Source organism: Sebastes umbrosus, chromosome 6 (genome assembly GCF_015220745.1).
Source record: "Sebastes umbrosus isolate fSebUmb1 chromosome 6, fSebUmb1.pri, whole genome shotgun sequence".
NCBI lineage: Eukaryota > Metazoa > Chordata > Actinopteri > Perciformes > Sebastidae > Sebastes > Sebastes umbrosus.
This window is the reverse complement of record NC_051274.1, coordinates 24,276,835-24,294,582: the sequence shown is the minus strand read 5'-3', so window position 1 is coordinate 24,294,582 and position 17,748 is coordinate 24,276,835. Positions and strand designations below refer to the sequence as shown.

The 17,748-nt window shown below is 39.9% G+C and overlaps 1 protein-coding gene across 1 annotated transcript; it reads right to left on the bottom strand.

Annotated features, from left to right (window-relative positions):
• Positions 1-1,762: 1,762 nt before the first annotated feature.
• On the bottom strand, positions 1,763-6,544 carry mmp9 (matrix metallopeptidase 9). Its single transcript, XM_037773842.1, has 13 exons — positions 6,248-6,544; positions 5,757-5,995; positions 5,477-5,625; positions 4,916-5,044; positions 4,632-4,805; positions 4,353-4,526; positions 4,085-4,258; positions 3,840-3,995; positions 3,550-3,754; positions 3,327-3,466; positions 3,081-3,231; positions 2,593-2,696; positions 1,763-2,487 (listed from the first exon to the last, which is right to left on the bottom strand). The coding sequence occupies exons 1-13, from the start codon at positions 6,383-6,385 to the stop codon at positions 2,363-2,365; spliced, it is 2,058 nt and encodes a 685-aa protein (XP_037629770.1). The 5' UTR covers positions 6,386-6,544; the 3' UTR covers positions 1,763-2,362.
• Between the last annotated feature and the right edge of the window lie 11,204 nt (positions 6,545-17,748).

The window sequence follows — 17,748 nt, the reverse complement described above, 5'->3', positions numbered from 1 at the left end:
TTTTTACGTTTATAATCACTTAGTGGACTATTGTTTTTAGAGGAGGGCGGATTACGCAGTTTGATGCGGAGTAATATGGGTTCACCTAGGGCCGTTGTTTCAGGTGACTGTTGATAATCAATACAGTACATAAATCAATACAGTACATACATCTATACAGTAGAAAGTTTGTTTTTTCTATTTTAGAAAAAGTACATTAACAATATATACATACAAAACTGCTTATGCACATTAAAAAAATCAATAAAATACAAGAAACAATAAAATAATACATCTACATAGAGAAAAAGTGATACAAAATTAGAATAGGTCCATTAGAAATTCATCAAACACAGTTTGTTTTGATTGCCTTCTTATTCTGAATGGTTTTTTTTTTATCGTGGTGCCATATTGTATCAGTTAAAAATATTCAAAATTAGGTTTGGAGTCTGCCCATCTCTTCTTGTGAATGTGAAATGTTCCCAAAAATAGAATTAACTGTAAAAAGAACATAATATATTGTCACTGCTCATTACCTTCAAAACACACAATAAACACTGATTTTTTTTTTAATTGATTATATATGTCTTTTTGTATGTGTATATATTGCGTGTGCGTATATGTGTATGTATGTATATATGTATACAGTATATACATTTATTTAATTTTATTGTTTTAAATTGAATTTTTTTTTTTTTTTACTTGTGTATATTCTTTTTACTTATTTATCTATTTTTTGTATATAATATGTTTTTTTCCTGTATCTATACTGGCTTATTTTTTTATTAATATTAGGTTTATTAAGTTTCTTTGTACCGAGAATGTTATTATTGGGGACGTTTGTGAATGTTTGTTCTGTTGTTTCAAAATGAACAAAAAAACAATAAATATAATATTGAAAAACAAACCCACACAATAATGTCCTTTTCCTGATATTGAATTGTTTGCCCAGTTTTCCTTCTTAAGTAATGTTCAGCATCCACCCAAAACATTCCGGTATACATACATTGATAAAGCAAATGACATATTGTTTCTTCTTTTAATTCACAGAAAGTACAAGAATATTCAATATCTATTCTAAATCTCTCCAATGTCTTTTTGCTGGATATATGCGCTGCAAAACTTTAAAGGAAACTTCTTTAACTTTATTACTAAGGCAAAAATTTGTCCTCAACTAGCCAAATTTTCTGCAAATTAATTTATCCAAAAAGTGAAGACTGGAGGCAGAGTTACAGCTTGAATGCAATTCCTAATGTATTTATTAGAGCATTTATTCTTGGTAATGTCGACTTCTCCAAGGAATATACCGCTATTAAATGAATCAATCATTGAAATCTCCCTTACTGAACATCTAAGAAGTCGCAGCACACTCCTCGGCAGAGCAATCTAAATTTGGAAAGGAAATCATTACACGCTAGTAACTGCCCATCAGCATTAAGAAGTTTAACCAATACGATACCATTGTCGACCCATTTTCAATACAATATAATGATTTATTTGTATATTGAATATTCTTGTGATACAGTAGAAAGTAATGAAATTACATTTTCTATTACCCAGATCGTTGTTGTGTTATTGTTTCCGGCTACGTGGGAAATAAAATATCTTTATAAAAGTATATTTTTTACCAGAAACATGTGACCTATACATGTATGTTTTTGCTTGTTGTGGGAATGTGTATTCAAATGTCAAATAATAGAGCATTATATTGTTGTCAGATAATCCACGTGCATGTCAGTTAATCAAGTGTTTTAATGGACTATTAAGACAGCCGACATTGGGATGTGTTCCTCACAGAATGTTTATTGCATTGAAAGTACAAACTTTAATACAAAACATATCAGTCTCATAAATAATTTCAGTGAAGAAGACATTACATTGTCTGTCTTCCAGTGCAAGTAATTGGCTTTTGAAGCCATTTTCAGAAAAACACACATATATTTATACAAAACAAAGCTCTTGGACACAAAATAATAATATTAGATAATGCTATAAATACCAAAATAATCTAATACTGTTAAGAGTCTGAACCTGTCAGACTCGTATTAATCAGCTAATCTGGAATCCAGACTGCTTTTAAGAATATTTTTGTTGTGGTTATTATGGGTCTCAAATTTTAGACCATCATAACCAACCATTTCACAGATTAGCCTATCAGACTGAGGGCAACGCTTCACTTTCCTTTGGGCCAATGCTGTATGTTAAAGAAATTAGCCAACAGCAATGATGGCCAATTATTCACATCCCAGAAAGCACACACATCATACAACGGGCGCTATACACAAATACTGCATCACGTCCTCCCTGACACCCGCACAGGAGAGAGATGTGGGTGCTACCACAATAAAGACGATTTCCAGCTCATCCCTGTTTATTCATCTGCTCAGTAGTGAGTTCTTGAAGCATCTGAGCACTTGAGGAGGTCGTATTTCACATAGCCAACGCGATCCACCTGCCTGCGGGAGTTCATACGCCAGTAGAAGCGGTCCCGGCAGAAGTAGATGTGACCTAAAGCAGAAATATTGAAATTATAATCAAGAGAATGCAAATTGAGGATTGTTACATGCAACAGTCGAGTGTTATATGCTTGATTTGTTTATTGAGCTCAATTACCTTTGTACTGGAACACATCATGAGCATCATTGGGGACGCCACCAAAGACGACATCTGTGTATCTGGGGTACCCTTTGTCGATTTTCTGGGCCTTCACGTCAAGCCTGTGTTGATCATAGCAGAGAATTTCATTAAAAATGGCGAAAACAATCTGTTCTCTTAAAGGTGCAGTGTGCAGGATGTGGTGGTATCTAGCGGTGTGGTTGCAGATTGCATCCAACTGAGCACCCCTCCTCTCACTCCTTCCTTTCCAAGACTGCGGTAACGTGAGCCAAAGAGTGCAAAATTGTGGTAACGTCATTCGCCTCGCTCGGAGGCCGTCCATACCATAATAACACTATGTGCAATGGAAGTCAGACGGTGGCTGGTGGTACCACGGTTTTGCTCTCTGAAGCTCACGTTACTGTAGTTTCACAAGCGACCAATAATTGTCAAATTGCAAACAGGATTGAATTTCAGTTGAAAAATCAGGCACAATTTGAACTCACCTCCAGTAGTTCTCTCCACTGAAGAGCAGCACTTTGCCTTTGCCCCTCTGCAGCGCTCCCTCCACCTTCTGGATGGTGTTCGGGAGGCCGAGCTTCTCGATGCTGCGGGGACCCAGAACACTCTTCCCTGTGTACACCCAGAATCGGTTCCCTATAGAAAGAAAAGGATCATTAGGAATAAAATGTCTTGCAATTTTGGCTTAAGTGTTAGTGGTCCCTTTTATACACTGTGTGAAGCTTTATTACCTGAGAAGAAGTACAACTGCCTGTTCAGAAGGTTCTCAAAGGCAGAGTCAATGACTGCTGGCAGAGCGGGCCACGTCTCAGAAACAGAAAACGGTCCCTTGAGCGCTCCTTCGCTCCCGCTGGACATCTTCCAGTAATGTCTGTTGATCAGCACATGCAAAATTTAATTTTTCTGTTGCTGTTCTAATTTATTTTACAAAGAAGAATAGACAGATTTGCTTACCCGTCCTTAAAGAAATGCAGCTCTCCCCCAATCACAGTGATGGTGTCGAATTTGGTCAACTTGCAGGCGTCTTGGGTCGGATCCACAGGTCGTAGGGTGGTGGTAGTGGTGGGTTCAGTGGCGTCAGTCTCATCAGGGTCTGGGTAGGGGGTAGTGGTGGTGGTGCGGGGCTGAGGGGGGGTGGGATCGGGGCCTGTTCTGCGTCCTGAAAAAAGAAAATAGTGTTGAGAAAAGTGGTGGACATGGAAACACTTTGATGTGATTTTGCATGCAGTTTGTCATGACCTTACCATAGAGATACTGAATGCCTTCAACGTCATCTTCATGCAGGGAGAAGTCCTCCACGTAGCTGTACATGGGGTACATGAGAGCCTCTCTTATGTTGGAGTGATCCAGGCCGAGGGCATGTCCAAACTCATGGGCTGCCACCAGGAACAGACTGTAACCTGGAACACATACAGTGATATTAATAAATGCCGAGGGTAAATACATTTGATCTATTCTACCTTCTCTGTCTTATCTTCATGCTACTCACCACGGTCAGGACAGAAGCCCCACTTCTTGTCGTCATCATAGCTGTCAGTGGTAGCGCACCACAATTTGCCATCTTCTCGTCCCTCACTGGTGCAGGAGTCGTACTCTTTACCCAGGAACTCAAAGGGGAAGTGGCAGGGCTCACCCTCAGCGTTTCCACCAGTTACAGCGGTGTCTGGCCAAATAAAGAGATTAACAACAACAGTAAGAAAACAAGCCATTGTGGCGTTGCTCCTCAGCATTTATGCCTTGTGGTTCCCGTCACTCACCGCGACTGGGACAGAATCCAAATGTCTTGTCGTTGTCAAAGTTGCTTGTGGTGGCGCACCAGCGGTAGCCGTCACTGCGGCCCTCTGTGGTACAGCTGTCATATTCGTCCCCTAGAAAGACGAAGGGGAAGACACACTGTGCTCCGTCTGCGTTTCCTCCAAATGTGTACAGAACTGTCAGGATGAAAGGAGCAAGGATGAGCGGGTGAAGCGAGTCAGCATGCCACAACAATTCATCTGACCTCTGACCTCCTTAGCAGAATAAATTGTCAAGCTTACGTTCACTTGGGCAGAAGCCGAATTTCTGGTCTGTGCCGTAGTCGGCTGTGGTGGCGCACCACGGCAGGTTGTCTGAACGTCCATCAGTGGTACAGGTGGAGTAGGATTTGCCCTCGAAAGTGAAGGGGAAGTGGCACATGGCGCCATCAGCGTTCCCATAGCGAGTCTTCACAACTTAGGTGACAAAAAGAAATCATTTAATGCAATGTTTAAAGTGAACACTGGGGGGAGACAACCTCATATTAAATGTTGGTGGTGGAGGAGAAATATCTTCATCTGCTTACCTGGTCCTGTTCCCAGAGTCCAGAACTCATCATCGTCAAAGTGGGCGTCACCCTGCAGACCCTCACCAGGGGGATACGCATGAGCCAGAAGACCATCCTTACCATCAAATGGGTACGGGTCACCGTGGTCTGGATAGAACATTAAAATGCATTGTCAGTGTTTGATTTTAGTTAGGGCTGTGATAATAATGCGTTGACACAAATTCATTTTAACGCCTCTAATTTCTTGCATTAATGCAACTTGCAATTTTTAGGTTGTAGTGGGCTCAGTTTTAAAGCTAGAGTGAAGATACTGGAGTTATATGTAACTAGAAAACCTAAGGAATCCATTGGTACCAACTACAGTATGTCATACTAGCTTGTCGGAGGCTAAATAAACTAAATAAACTTGACAAATCTCCCTTTAAGGTACATTTTGAACAAAAAAAAAATGTGCGATTAATTTGTGATTAATCGCGACTAAATATTTTAATAGATTTATGATTAGTACAAAATCATAATACAACTATGTGTCATCAATATGAACAACACAGCTGAATAGACCACTGCACAAACACATACCGGTTTTTCCAAATGAAATCATGATGTCAGCCGTCCCGTCAAAGAGGCGGGTGAAGGTCAGAGGGGTCACATCACTCCACACCTTGAAGGCTCTGGCGAAGGCGTCATCGATCACAGAGACATCCATGTCTGGAGTATAGCTAAGGATCCTGTGGAGAAGAAAAGACACTTTCAGACTTATAATTGACAATGAATGTGAAGATACTGTTTGTATTTGGTGCCATGCATTAAAAAGCACAAGCATTGTAATGTCATCAACAGATCCTTTCTCCCTACTCACCTATAAGTGACATCTTCATGGTCCCATTTGAGGTCTCCGTCAAATGTTTTGTAGTTGGCCACATCAGGAACGCCACAGCGAGGCCGTTTCATGGTCTCCAGGGTGGACTGATCCAGCTCTCCGGTCTCCTCCAGTCCCATCTGCCTTTGCAGCCTCTTCAAAGCCTTGGAAGTGGACACCATCGACTGGAAGCCACTGCGCTGCAGCGCGTTTATGTAGCCAAACTTCTTCAGATAACCCTGGCAGGAGAACATGAGAAACCACATTAATGAGTCCAGGTGGGTCCTTATGAAGTAAACTTTGGTTTGGAAAACAAAAGAACTCACTGTTACACCCTCATATAGCTTGAATTCAGAAGAACGTATTTTTCTTTTCATTAACATTTTGATAGAGATCTCTGTTCAGGTAATTACTTCCCTGCACAGCTTGATTGCACACCGTTTTGGGGAATTTCAGTCAAAATGAGACAAAATGAACCATCTGCTACTCACTTCTGCCAGCTCCGTATCAGTCATGTTTTTGATGATGTCTCCTGGGAAGGTGACAAAGACGGACTTGAGGGGAAGGCTCCATCCATCATGAATGCTTATCCCCAAAAGTAAACACACAGCCAAAGCACAGCACTTCATGATGAGCTGTAGAGTGCTGCAAAATGTAACAAAAAAATATATATACTAAGAGCCTTGCAGTGCTCAGTTAGACAAAAAGGATTGGGAAGCTTCTTCAGCAGTGTTTCTCCTTCAGTGTTGGCTTGCCTCTTTGTTTTGACTCCTGTTGGCTCTGCTTTGTGTCCTTGGTCGTGGACCTTGTTTTTATGCAAAGTAAAGTCTTAGTCACTAAACCTCGCCCCCGCCTACTACTAACCTCAACCCTCCCACTGACATCTCGACACACTGCATGTTGATGGGCAGGGGGAATTTCCAAAATATCCACATTTAGCTTTACCTAACATCCAGTGAGTGGTTAGCTAATTGTTCTTTTTTGGAAATGTTTCAAGCTGGAGAGGGGGAGGGGGGGGGGTGAGCAATGGCAGTGGTGGATAAGACCAATTATGGCAAATTATTATGGTTGCATTCATATTGTGTTAATAAAAGTAAAACCTGAGAACCCACACAGATTATCAACCAAATAACAAATGACTTTAAAAGCTCTGAAAGTTTATATTATCTTAATCATTTACATCATAAAACTGTATAGAATTCAGGAAATAACCTAAAGTGAGCATAAACACAATGTTTAGATGCTCAGTGTCGTCATTCTGATTCCTGTGAAAAGCTCTTCTTGACATGTTAATGTATTTTTACCTGAAAGCAACGCACTCATCATGGGACTCAGCCAGACACTTCTGTTATTTAGAAGCTCAAAGTAGTGATATATAAAAAAAAAATGTTCCCCTCTTTTCACAAATAGAGATTTGTTTCCTCTTTGTCTATAGTTGGATACTGAATAAAATGTCAACTAGGTCAAATCTAAAAGTAGATTCATACAGAAAAATCGTTTGTTTTATTTACTGAGATGGTAAACGTTTAATTAAATGTTTTTTTTTTTTTTTTACATTTCTATGACCCGTGTTTTTAAAGGGAAACACCGCCCAAATTAAGTATTCCAATATGTTATTTCCATGGTCTAGGAAAGTTCAATCAATATTAATGAACATGAGCTACTCTCTCTCAAAGCCAAAAACCAGAGAAGTAATGGCCTTTACACACAGCGGGGGCATGACGAATAAACAACATGAAAATGTGAAATGCGAATATTATATGTCTGGGGCTTTTATTGTGAAAGGTAAGAACAGAATGAGTGGATCTGGTCTGTGCTGGCTTTGTCAAGATTGAGTGATAAAGTTTGATGTCCTGGTTCGGACTACGGTATCTCTGTGTTGGTGTTTCATAAATATAGGCACAAAACAACCGTTTCCGCACAACGTGATTTGTTGATACCTTTTATTCGCAGTGTGACAGCTCAGAAAAACCTTGTTTTGAAAAGAAATGATGCCGCTTTTTTGTAATATTTGCATTATGTGTTCAGTAGTTAGAATAAATATACTGACTTGCAAAAATTTCCGCTGGTGTGTACCAGTCTTAAGTCACAAACTTGTGATGTCATAGGGTTTAAAGTGTGGAGCTGCTCCATAGACAATGAATGGAGACTGATTTTGTGGATACACAGAATGTTTGTTTTATTTTTTTATACCCAAATGAGCTTTATTATACTGTAGTGTTGCCAGCTGTGAAACTGTTCCCATATACTCAGAACGTTCCTCTGGGGGCTCTCAGTGTCGTCTAGAACATCTCTCCCCATTCATTGTCTATGGAGCAGCTCCACACTTTATACCCTGTGACATCACAAGTTTGAGTTTTAGCACTCTAGTTTTTAGATTTGTTCATGTTTACTAATATGTTTTGAACTGTCTTAAACCATAGGAATAATAAACATATATGAATTTTGAAAATTGTCATAGTTCCCCTTTAGATGTGATTGCAATACCACAGTGTTGTTGTTGGCCAGATTTTGGGGAACTACCTCATGGGAACTTTGTGCTTCATCATCACTACACTGAGGTTGCTGATGCAACATCTTCACTGACTTCATTCGCATGATGACCCAATATATTGCCAATGACTTAAACCTGTTTGGAAATGAGTATTACACCTAAAGCCTGTATTTTTCCCAAGAAGTGGACTTCTCTATTTCTCACGCACATCTCTGTTACGTAACAGTGTCAAAAGAATCAAAGAAACAACTTCACTTTTTAGTCTAAAGAACAACTTCTGCGTTGGCTAATCTGTAATCTTGAGATTGTGTGTATGCTGGGTATACATAAGTATACAGTATGTTGATATTTTGAGGTATGTGTTGTGGGCAAGGATGTGTCTCAGCCAGCATATCATGACTCACTTTGCGTTCCCACACGAATGGCCAAAGCTGCAGCTGAGGGGCTTTTTTTCAGTGAGCACACTGCTGACATCCTTTCTTCCCGTGCAAACCTTTTCAGATGCAGGAACACAAACAACTCTTTAACTGATGAGCCAAGTCAAAATACTCCATGTAAAGTAGAAGGGAAGTCCCTGTCCCAGCCCATGCTGATTAAGGGTTTTCAAAAAAATATTAGCTGCAATTGAGATGTTATTAATTTGTGAAGTTGAAAAGATTTAAATCCGCACACATACTGTAGTTACTTGCCTTTTATGGTCAAGGGCATTTTGAACCTATCAATGTCCTAATGAAGAGGAGGTGTGAGGTTTTGGATCTGCGGTTTGAAGAGGAAGGTATCCTTCCTCATAGTTGAATCTATGGTTTCCTGATGTGGTTGATGCTTCACACATTTTGACACATTCGTCATTCACCCACCATTTTCTGGCTTATTGTTGACGTGTCTAAAATATTCTGTCATATCCTCTCTTTATTAATACTTCCTCTTTGTTCTTGTATTATTCCTGTTGTTTGATATGATTTTGCCACGGAGAGCAGCAGGCATGACAATGCATATTTTTTGTACAGTTAGATCAGTAATCCCAGTCTTGATAACACACATACCTCTCCAGATTTTAACAATGATACTGACAGGATTTGTTTGTAAGGGGGATTCAAAAATGTCAATTTCCTTTGTTTTATTATGCTCGTTGCTTTTTGCTGACTCTCACTTTATTTGCACATTATTCACACGCTATTCTACGTAATAAACCCAACACATTGTTCCTGGAAAACACTGAGTGTATTTCCACTTGAACTGAAAAATACCCTTTGTTTTCAGTGGTACTGATATTTATAAAAGACATTTGGTTAAAGGTACATCTGGCGGAATCTAGCGGTGATGTTGCTGTTTGCTGCCTCTCCCGTGTGCCAAGCATGTAGAAGAACTACGGTGGCTGATGTGAAAACATGAAAGGCCCTCTCTAGAGCCAGTTGAGTAGCGTAGGTCATTTGGAGAATAGCAGAGCCAGTGTGTAGAGTGTCTGTGAACGTGGGAAGTGAGTGGTGAAGCATCAGAGGGAGAGAGAGCGGCGGCGAATGTGTGTGAACGAACAAGTGAGCGAGTGGAGCAGAAGACAGAGTTAGTTTAGCTCTGGGAATATCAAGTGAAAGTTCAGTGGAAGTTGCAGTTTGTGCAGAAATAAATGCTGCAGCTCCTCAAGACCAACAGAAGTTCCCGTGTCTTGTTTCCTGGCGGCTGAGTGGAGCAGGCTGTTCTCATACACTGTTTGTGGCAATACCTACGAAAAGTAACGCACTGTAATTTGTTTATAGCCCAATGAATGAATTTGTGTGTAATTAACGTAAGTGTGAACCAGGGTATATGAGAGGCAAATGCTGCGTAGGGAGGAGGTTGGGTGAAGGGTCAGAAGATACCGGACTTTCACCCAGGAGAACCAGAAACCAGAAGTCAACGTTGATTTAGTTGTCACATAAATTCCGTACTTAAGTTACACCACTTCCGGAGTTATTTTAAGACAAACCACGATCTTTTCCTAAACCTAACGAAGTAGCTTTCTTGCCTAAACATAAGGAAGTTGTTTGCTGTGAAGACAGAAGTTTATTTTGAAAAGACGCTATGCATGTAACGAGCGGATGTTGTCACGTGTTGCTGAACATTCGTAGGAAACAAACGAAAAATGAGGAATAACTTTTCGTAAGATATCATATGAACCGTCATATTAGAACACGTTGAGTGGAGTGACGGCGGTTAACTCCAGAGCGAGTAACAGAATCGACTCTGGCCCAAGCAGGAAATGTTAACAGTGATAGGTTTGTCCGTTCTGGGCTACTGTAGAAACATGGCGGACTTGCTCCGTATGTGTGTAAATGGCTCAATCTTTAACAAAAACACAATTCTTATTTCCATGTGATTACATACTAAAGAAAACATACTTATTAATATTCCATTTCTGCCAATAGATCACCCGAAATGTTACACACTGGTTCTTTAACACACAAAATACAGAATACCAGCTACAGAGTAGTTACATAACACACATTCATATTGTACATATATTTTTGGCCACATGGATTACGTTTCATTCAGACTAAAGCTGCTCTGAAAGCCCTCTTTCATTTGATGCAGTATTTTTTCAATCATAAGGTTATTTCTGTTTATATGTGGCTCCTCAGTGGATCCCCGGGCCTCCTTTGAAAACATCTGCCACTGATTTCACATGGCGTCAAAGGCTTAATGAAAACGGCTCCATGCATTTTAACAAATGCCACATCTCATTCGGTTTCGCCACTTTGCTTCCAAAAAGACGTCTGGCACAGAACCCTCGAAAAACACACATTTTTTTCTGTGTGGCATACTTCCCAAAATTACCCTCAATCACAGCACAGCCTGTTGACACACACTGCCACGACCGTATGAGGTGGCCAACTGCGTCATCAGAGAGCTGGATAATATCATAGCAGGGCAGCGAGACCCTCACAGCTCACGTGGGCGGGACCTTTATGATTAGGTTTAACATGCAACAACAGAAATGTCAAAAAGTCGTCATTTGTGACCTCTTCCCTGTTTTTTTCTGGAGCTGCAGAATACATCAAAATCCTCTCTATTGCATGTCCCAGACTTGTTAAGGTCATTAATAGCTCAGGGTGAAAATATGGATCATGTGCGGAGCTTCATATATATGAAGCACTTTGTTCTCAAACAAACTCAGCATGTTTTATTCCCTGATGTCCTTAAACTGGTCTAGATTCTTCAGTGTTTACAGCTCAGCAACTTTTGCAACTTTGTCCTTAATTGTGACATGCCCTGTTTAGTTTCTACCCTACCCTTGTTAAAGCAAACTGTTTATGTCTTATGGTATGTTTCTAGCAGGCAGTTATAAATGCAAAAATCACTTCCTGTCTGCCACAGTTGATGTGGTTCCTTGGCAAGCTTCCTCGTTCTGCTGCGTCGTGTTTTATGACGACTGGCTTGTTGACTTTGCGGTGCGACACAGAGACTGTGCAACACACAGGGCCGTCACTGTGTTTGATGTGGAGGCAGCGTTACCCCATCACCACGTCCAGGTACTTTACCCAGCCCCCGCTGAGTCTGCACTTATTCTGGGAATAGCTTTGTTTTTATACCCCACTAAACAGTTTATTTTGGCTTTTCAAGAACTTTGCCTCGGTTTCCTTTGGTTTATTTTTGGTCGTTCCCTTCATTATTACAATAACAATGAAACTAAAACAGTGAACACCATGTCTAATGTATTGTCTGAATATTTGTAACCCTTTTTAATTGGTCAGGATACTATGCATGCTTGTGGGCAAAATTGGCACACAGAGATCCTCGGAGCACAACAAACCAAACTTATGACAACCAAAACAGGAACTGATCAAAACAAGCAATCGCCAGGGCGGAAACCGTGTCTGCGCCCTCCGAGCCCTCGAGTGTCACTCATATATCAGCCCGTCTGTAATGAGTCATAAGTCAGCATGATAAGTTAGACAGAAATAATTCCATGAACAAACGTTAAACAGATGCCATAAAGTTGTGTACAGTCATATGAATGGGACAGTAGGAGCACAAGAGGCCACAGCTTTGACTCATGTCTCCCTGGAGGGTTTACTTCTGCTTCAACAAAACACACTATCACAATCTAGACTATTAGTCACCTTTGGGAATATGTGTTGCTTACAGTGCCAACTGCCTACACTTGTTCATACAAGAGTTCAACGTAACAATCTAATAATCAGCAATAAAGACTGTGAGATGGATAAGATGGATTCCTATTCAGAGTCATACAAATAGCAGAAATATTTTCAAACACTTTTAGATGCATTATTATAATACTTTCAGATGCTGAAAGGGTATTAATAGTGATAATAATGATCCTCACAGTGATGAGTCAACCATGTCACATCAAGCCCAGGATGAACAAAGCAAAATACTGAGTTAGGTTAAAGTAGGTCACTCCAAGATGACTGTCACAGTCTGCTGCTACTGTGACACTAAATACACAAACAAAACTAAAAGTAGATAACAGTTGTGTTCATCTTATTCTTTTTGAAACTTTAAGACTTCATCTGGCTCACATTAGCAGACAAACAACTTTTTTTTCTCAGTCTTGATGTGGGGAAGTGATGTTCCACCACGCTGCCAGCGATCAAAGCACGCTGCCATGTTAAGTTGATCAAAGCTGTTAAAAAGTGCATGTCACATAAACCATTACTGCTTATCATTGCTTTCTTTCCCTTTGCTCCGGCATCGAGTCCTTGGTGGCAACCGCACACCAAAAAATGCACATATCCTGTGTTCCCGTTCAGGCACTCAACAGGATTGGGACACTTACTGATGAGTACAACAGGATATGACAGAAAGTCCTGGGAACATTTGTACAGATGTTTTGCAATGACTGTATGGATACATACATGATTATAACACTCCTGGTGGTTTGTTGAGTAACTTGTGTTTTTATGAGAACCAAACATATCGTCTTAGTTGTGCACATGGTTCACCTGTGTGGGAAATTTCCATGACAGAAGCAGGGTTATTATAGTAAATTAAAATTAAAACTAAAATGAAAATAAGCAGTGTAAAATATTTTTAGTAAACTGAAACTAAATAAAAATGAAATCTTGTAAGAAAAAATAAAACAGAACAAACTATATTTCATGGTTAAAATTAATAAAAATAAAATAAAAATGAACATAAATTCATTTCAGTTGAAGTTTTTAGCTATAAAATATCACTACCAAAAAAAGGAGGTAGCTTGAATTTCCATCAACTCTCTGACATTGAACCACGGAAACTGAACAGACTTTTCCAGGCTAAAACTAAAACTAAACCTTTTTTAAAAACTGAAACTAAACTAAAACTAGGAAACACACTCTGAGAACGAACTAAAACCAAACTAAAATGAAATTGAAAAAAGTCAAGATTAAAATAAAATAAAAACTAATTTAAAATTCAAAACTATTACAAACTTGGACAGAAGAAATTGAGGGGATACACATATACTGTATACTAAAAGGGGACAATGTGTAGGATTTGGTGGCATCTAGTGGTGCGGTTGCAGATTGCAACCAAATGAGTACCCCTCCGCTCACTCCTCCCTTTCCAAGACTGCGGTAATGTCGTTCGCCTCGCTCAGAGGTCATCCTTACCATAATAACACTACTTTAGGAGCAACAGAAGAACTACGGTGGCCTTCAGGTAACGTAAAAATGTAAAAGGTTCTCTCTAGAGCCAGTGTTTGGTTTGTCCGTTCTGGGCTACTGTAGAAACATGGCGGAGCAACAAGGCGGACTCTGTTAAGAGGATCCGCTCCCCATGTAGATATAAACGGCTCATTCTAAGCTAACGAAAAACACAATGATTCTTAGTTTCAGGTGATTATACACTAATGAAAATATAGTTATGAATATTATATTCCATTTCTGCTAATAGATCCCCCAAAATGTTACACACTGTTCCTTTAAAGGCATTCTCTGACTTTATCAGCTATTGACAGTAGATAGATGACAGGAAGATTGTGAGATGACATACAACAGAGATTGGGACGTTGTGGTTCATGGTCGGCGCCTGAACCCCCTATAAGGCCACCCCAGGGAAGAGGTATCATTTTAAATGATACTGTTGACAATTTGTAATTATATAATATCACTAAAAAGCAGAAGGCGGGTTTGGCCCAGAGCCATGCACGAGGGTAGACTGACTGCAGAGGCGTGGGCTGCCACTGCAGAGCAAGTCCAGGCAGGCGGAGTTGTGTTGACTTTATGGACAGCCTTCTTTCACCACCACCGTTAAAAGCTAATTACTGCCAGTCATAAGCAGCGGCCTTTACGGGCGTTCCTTCCTCTGCCATCCAAAGCACAGCCACAAGGGAGTGACAGCATTACATGGGCCACGGTGGGAGCGCTGATTGCACCAAATATTATTATTGCTGGTTTAACTGCATATGGAGCAACGCCTTTTTAAAGAGTTGTTTTCCAAATCTGCCACAATGAACTGTGAGGGCCTGTAAACCAAAACAAAAAAGTGCTTGGTTACAGATCGGCATTTTGTGTCATAATAAAGAGTCACGTATGGTGAATGAAGTCCAGGTTTTTAAAGCCACCGTCTCAGAAAATGGGAAAAGGGAATTTCCCCTTCCTGATAAAGGACAAGCAGCTGATAGCAGGCGGAAAGTGAGTCAGGCTCAGCACTTCAGCTGCCTCGGCACACTTTGGTTCAGACTTGTTGAGGCAGGCAATTATCCCCCCGTTTGATGTGTGTTTGCTGGGGTTTGAGCTCTCTGTTACCGTACGTATGCGGTGTTGCCGGAGTTTGAACTTGCGTGGCCTAGGAAAAAGTCAACTATTCCCTCCAGGGCAAAAGTCCAGATCATTGTGCACACACTGCATCATTTTCCCGTAATGCAGCAACAGAACTCAAACCCTGACATTACTGTTAGTGGTTATGCATTTGCCGATGACTCGGCCTGTATCACTGAAACGGACAGCAGTAGATCTAGCATAACATCTCAAGCAAAGCATTTTAACAACCTGTTTAAAACGTCTGAGGAATGCACGATAAAAAAAAGACACTGAACTATATTTATCCTGTAAGCAGTGGTGGAATGTAATTAAGTACATTTACTCAAGAACTATGCTTAAACCCAATTTTTTGAGGTACTTGTACTTTACATTAGGGCTGGGCGATACGGCCACAATCTTTTATCACGATATACGTCATTTCATATCTTGATAACGATACAGACGTAGGCAAAGTTGTTGGTAACGTTCCGTTAAAGAGAGAAAAACCCACAATGGTCACTGAAATAACTTGAAACTGACAAAAGTAATAATAAATAAAAATTCACTGAAAATTAACTAATGAAAATCAGATATTGTTTTTGAATTATGGTTCAGCAGAATCATTTAAAAAAAACAAACTAATGAAACTGGCCTAGACAAAAATGATGGTAACATTAACTTAATATTTTGTTGCACAACCTTTTGAGGCAATCACTGCAATCAAGTGATTTCTGTAACTCTCAATGAGACTTCTGCACCTGTCGACAGGTATGTTGGCCCACTCCTCGTGAGCAAACTGCTCCAGCTGTCTCAGGTTTGAAGGGTGCCTTCTCCAGACTGCATGTTTCAGCTCCTTCCACAGATGTTCAATAGGATTTAGATCAGGGCTCATAGAAGGCCACTTCAGAATAGTCCAATGTTTTGTTCTTAGCCATTCTTGGGTGTTTTTAGCTGTGTTTTGGGTCATTATCCTGTTTGAGGACCCATGACCTGCAACTGAGACCAAGCTTTCTGACACTGGGCAGCACATTTCGCTCCAGAATGCCTTGATAGTCTTGAGATTTCATTGCACCCTGCACAGATTCAAGACACCCTGTGCCAGATGCAGCAAAGCAGCCCCATAACATAACCGAGCCTCCTCCATGTTTCACATTAGGTACAGTGTTCTTTTCTTTGGATGCTTCATTTTTGCGTCTGTGAACATAGAGCTGATGTGACTTGCCAAAAAGCTCCAGTTTTGTCTCATCTGTCCAAAGGACATTCTCCCAGAAGCTTTGTGGCTTGTCAATATGCATTTTGGAAAATTCCAGTCTCGCTTTTTTATGATTTGGTGTCCTCCTCGGTTGTCTTCCATTAAGTCCACTTTGGCTCAAACAGTGACGGATGGTGCGATCTGACACTGATGTACCTTGACCTTGGAGTTCACCTCTAATCTCTTTGGAAGTTGTTCTGGGCTCTTTGGTTACCATTCATATTATCCGTCTCTTCAATATGTCATCAATTTTCCCCTTGCGGCCACGTCCAGGGAGGTAGGCTACAGTCCCATGGACCTTAAACTTCTGAATAATATGTGCAGCTGTAGTCACAGGAACATCAAGCTGCTTGGAGATGGTCTTATAGCCTTTACCTTTAACATGAAGGTCTATAATGTTCTTTCTGATCTCCTGAGACAACTCTCTCCTTAGCTTTCTGTGGTCCATGTTCAGTGTGGTACACACCATGATACCAAACAGCACAGTGACTACTTTTCACCCTTTAAATAGGCAGACTGACTGATTACAAGTTTGAAGATACCTGTGATGCTAATTACAGGACACACCTTAGTTTAACATGTCCCTATGGTCACATTATTTTACATCTTTTCTAGGGGTACCATCATTTTTGTCCTGGCCAGTTTCATTAGTTTGTTTTTTAAAATGATTCTGTTGAACCACAATTCAAAAACAATATCTGATTTTCATTAGTTCATTTTCAGTAAATTTTTATTTATTATTACTTTTGTCAGTTTCAAGTTATTTCAGTGACCATTGTGGGTTTTTCTCTCTTTAACGGAACGTTACCAACAACTTTGCCTACGTCTGTATATATCACGATATAGCATGTTTCCTGGTAATATAATAATAAATATTCTATATGAAATAACCACATGATAAAGCCTATTTTTTTATACTCCTGTGTGAATTAAGTGTGAATGAGTATTTTCTCATTTTAACTACTTTAATGCAAAATGAACAGGTTTAAGTGAAATTATAGAGAAAAAAGAAATAAACATAGGCCAAAAAAATATAAACAATAGATATTTTTATATCATCTTGACAATATATATCATCATATTTCCCAGCCCTAATTTACACTTTATGCTATACGTTATACTTCTACACATTTTGGAGGCAAATATTGTACTTTTTAGTCCAATACATTTATTTGACAGCTTTAGTTACTTTACAGATTTAGATTATTAATACAAAATATAAATCAACTAATAAATTATTATGTATTATTTGACGTTAAACTACCCAGCAGTATGTAAAGTAATTACAATTAGCGCCACCTTTACCAGCTGCAACATTAAAGCGATGAACACATTAAAGGTCGGGTCAGCAATGCTGAGAAACTAGCAAGAGTACACTAGATTTTAAAATTAAATGATCCTACTGGAAAACCTGGCCAAGTGTTGCCAACTCTTTTCCAATTAAAGTATCTATCAGAGGGGCGACCTGGTAGCTTGTAGAGCGGGTACCCCATTTACTAAGGCTGAGTCCTTAATGCAGCGGTCCGG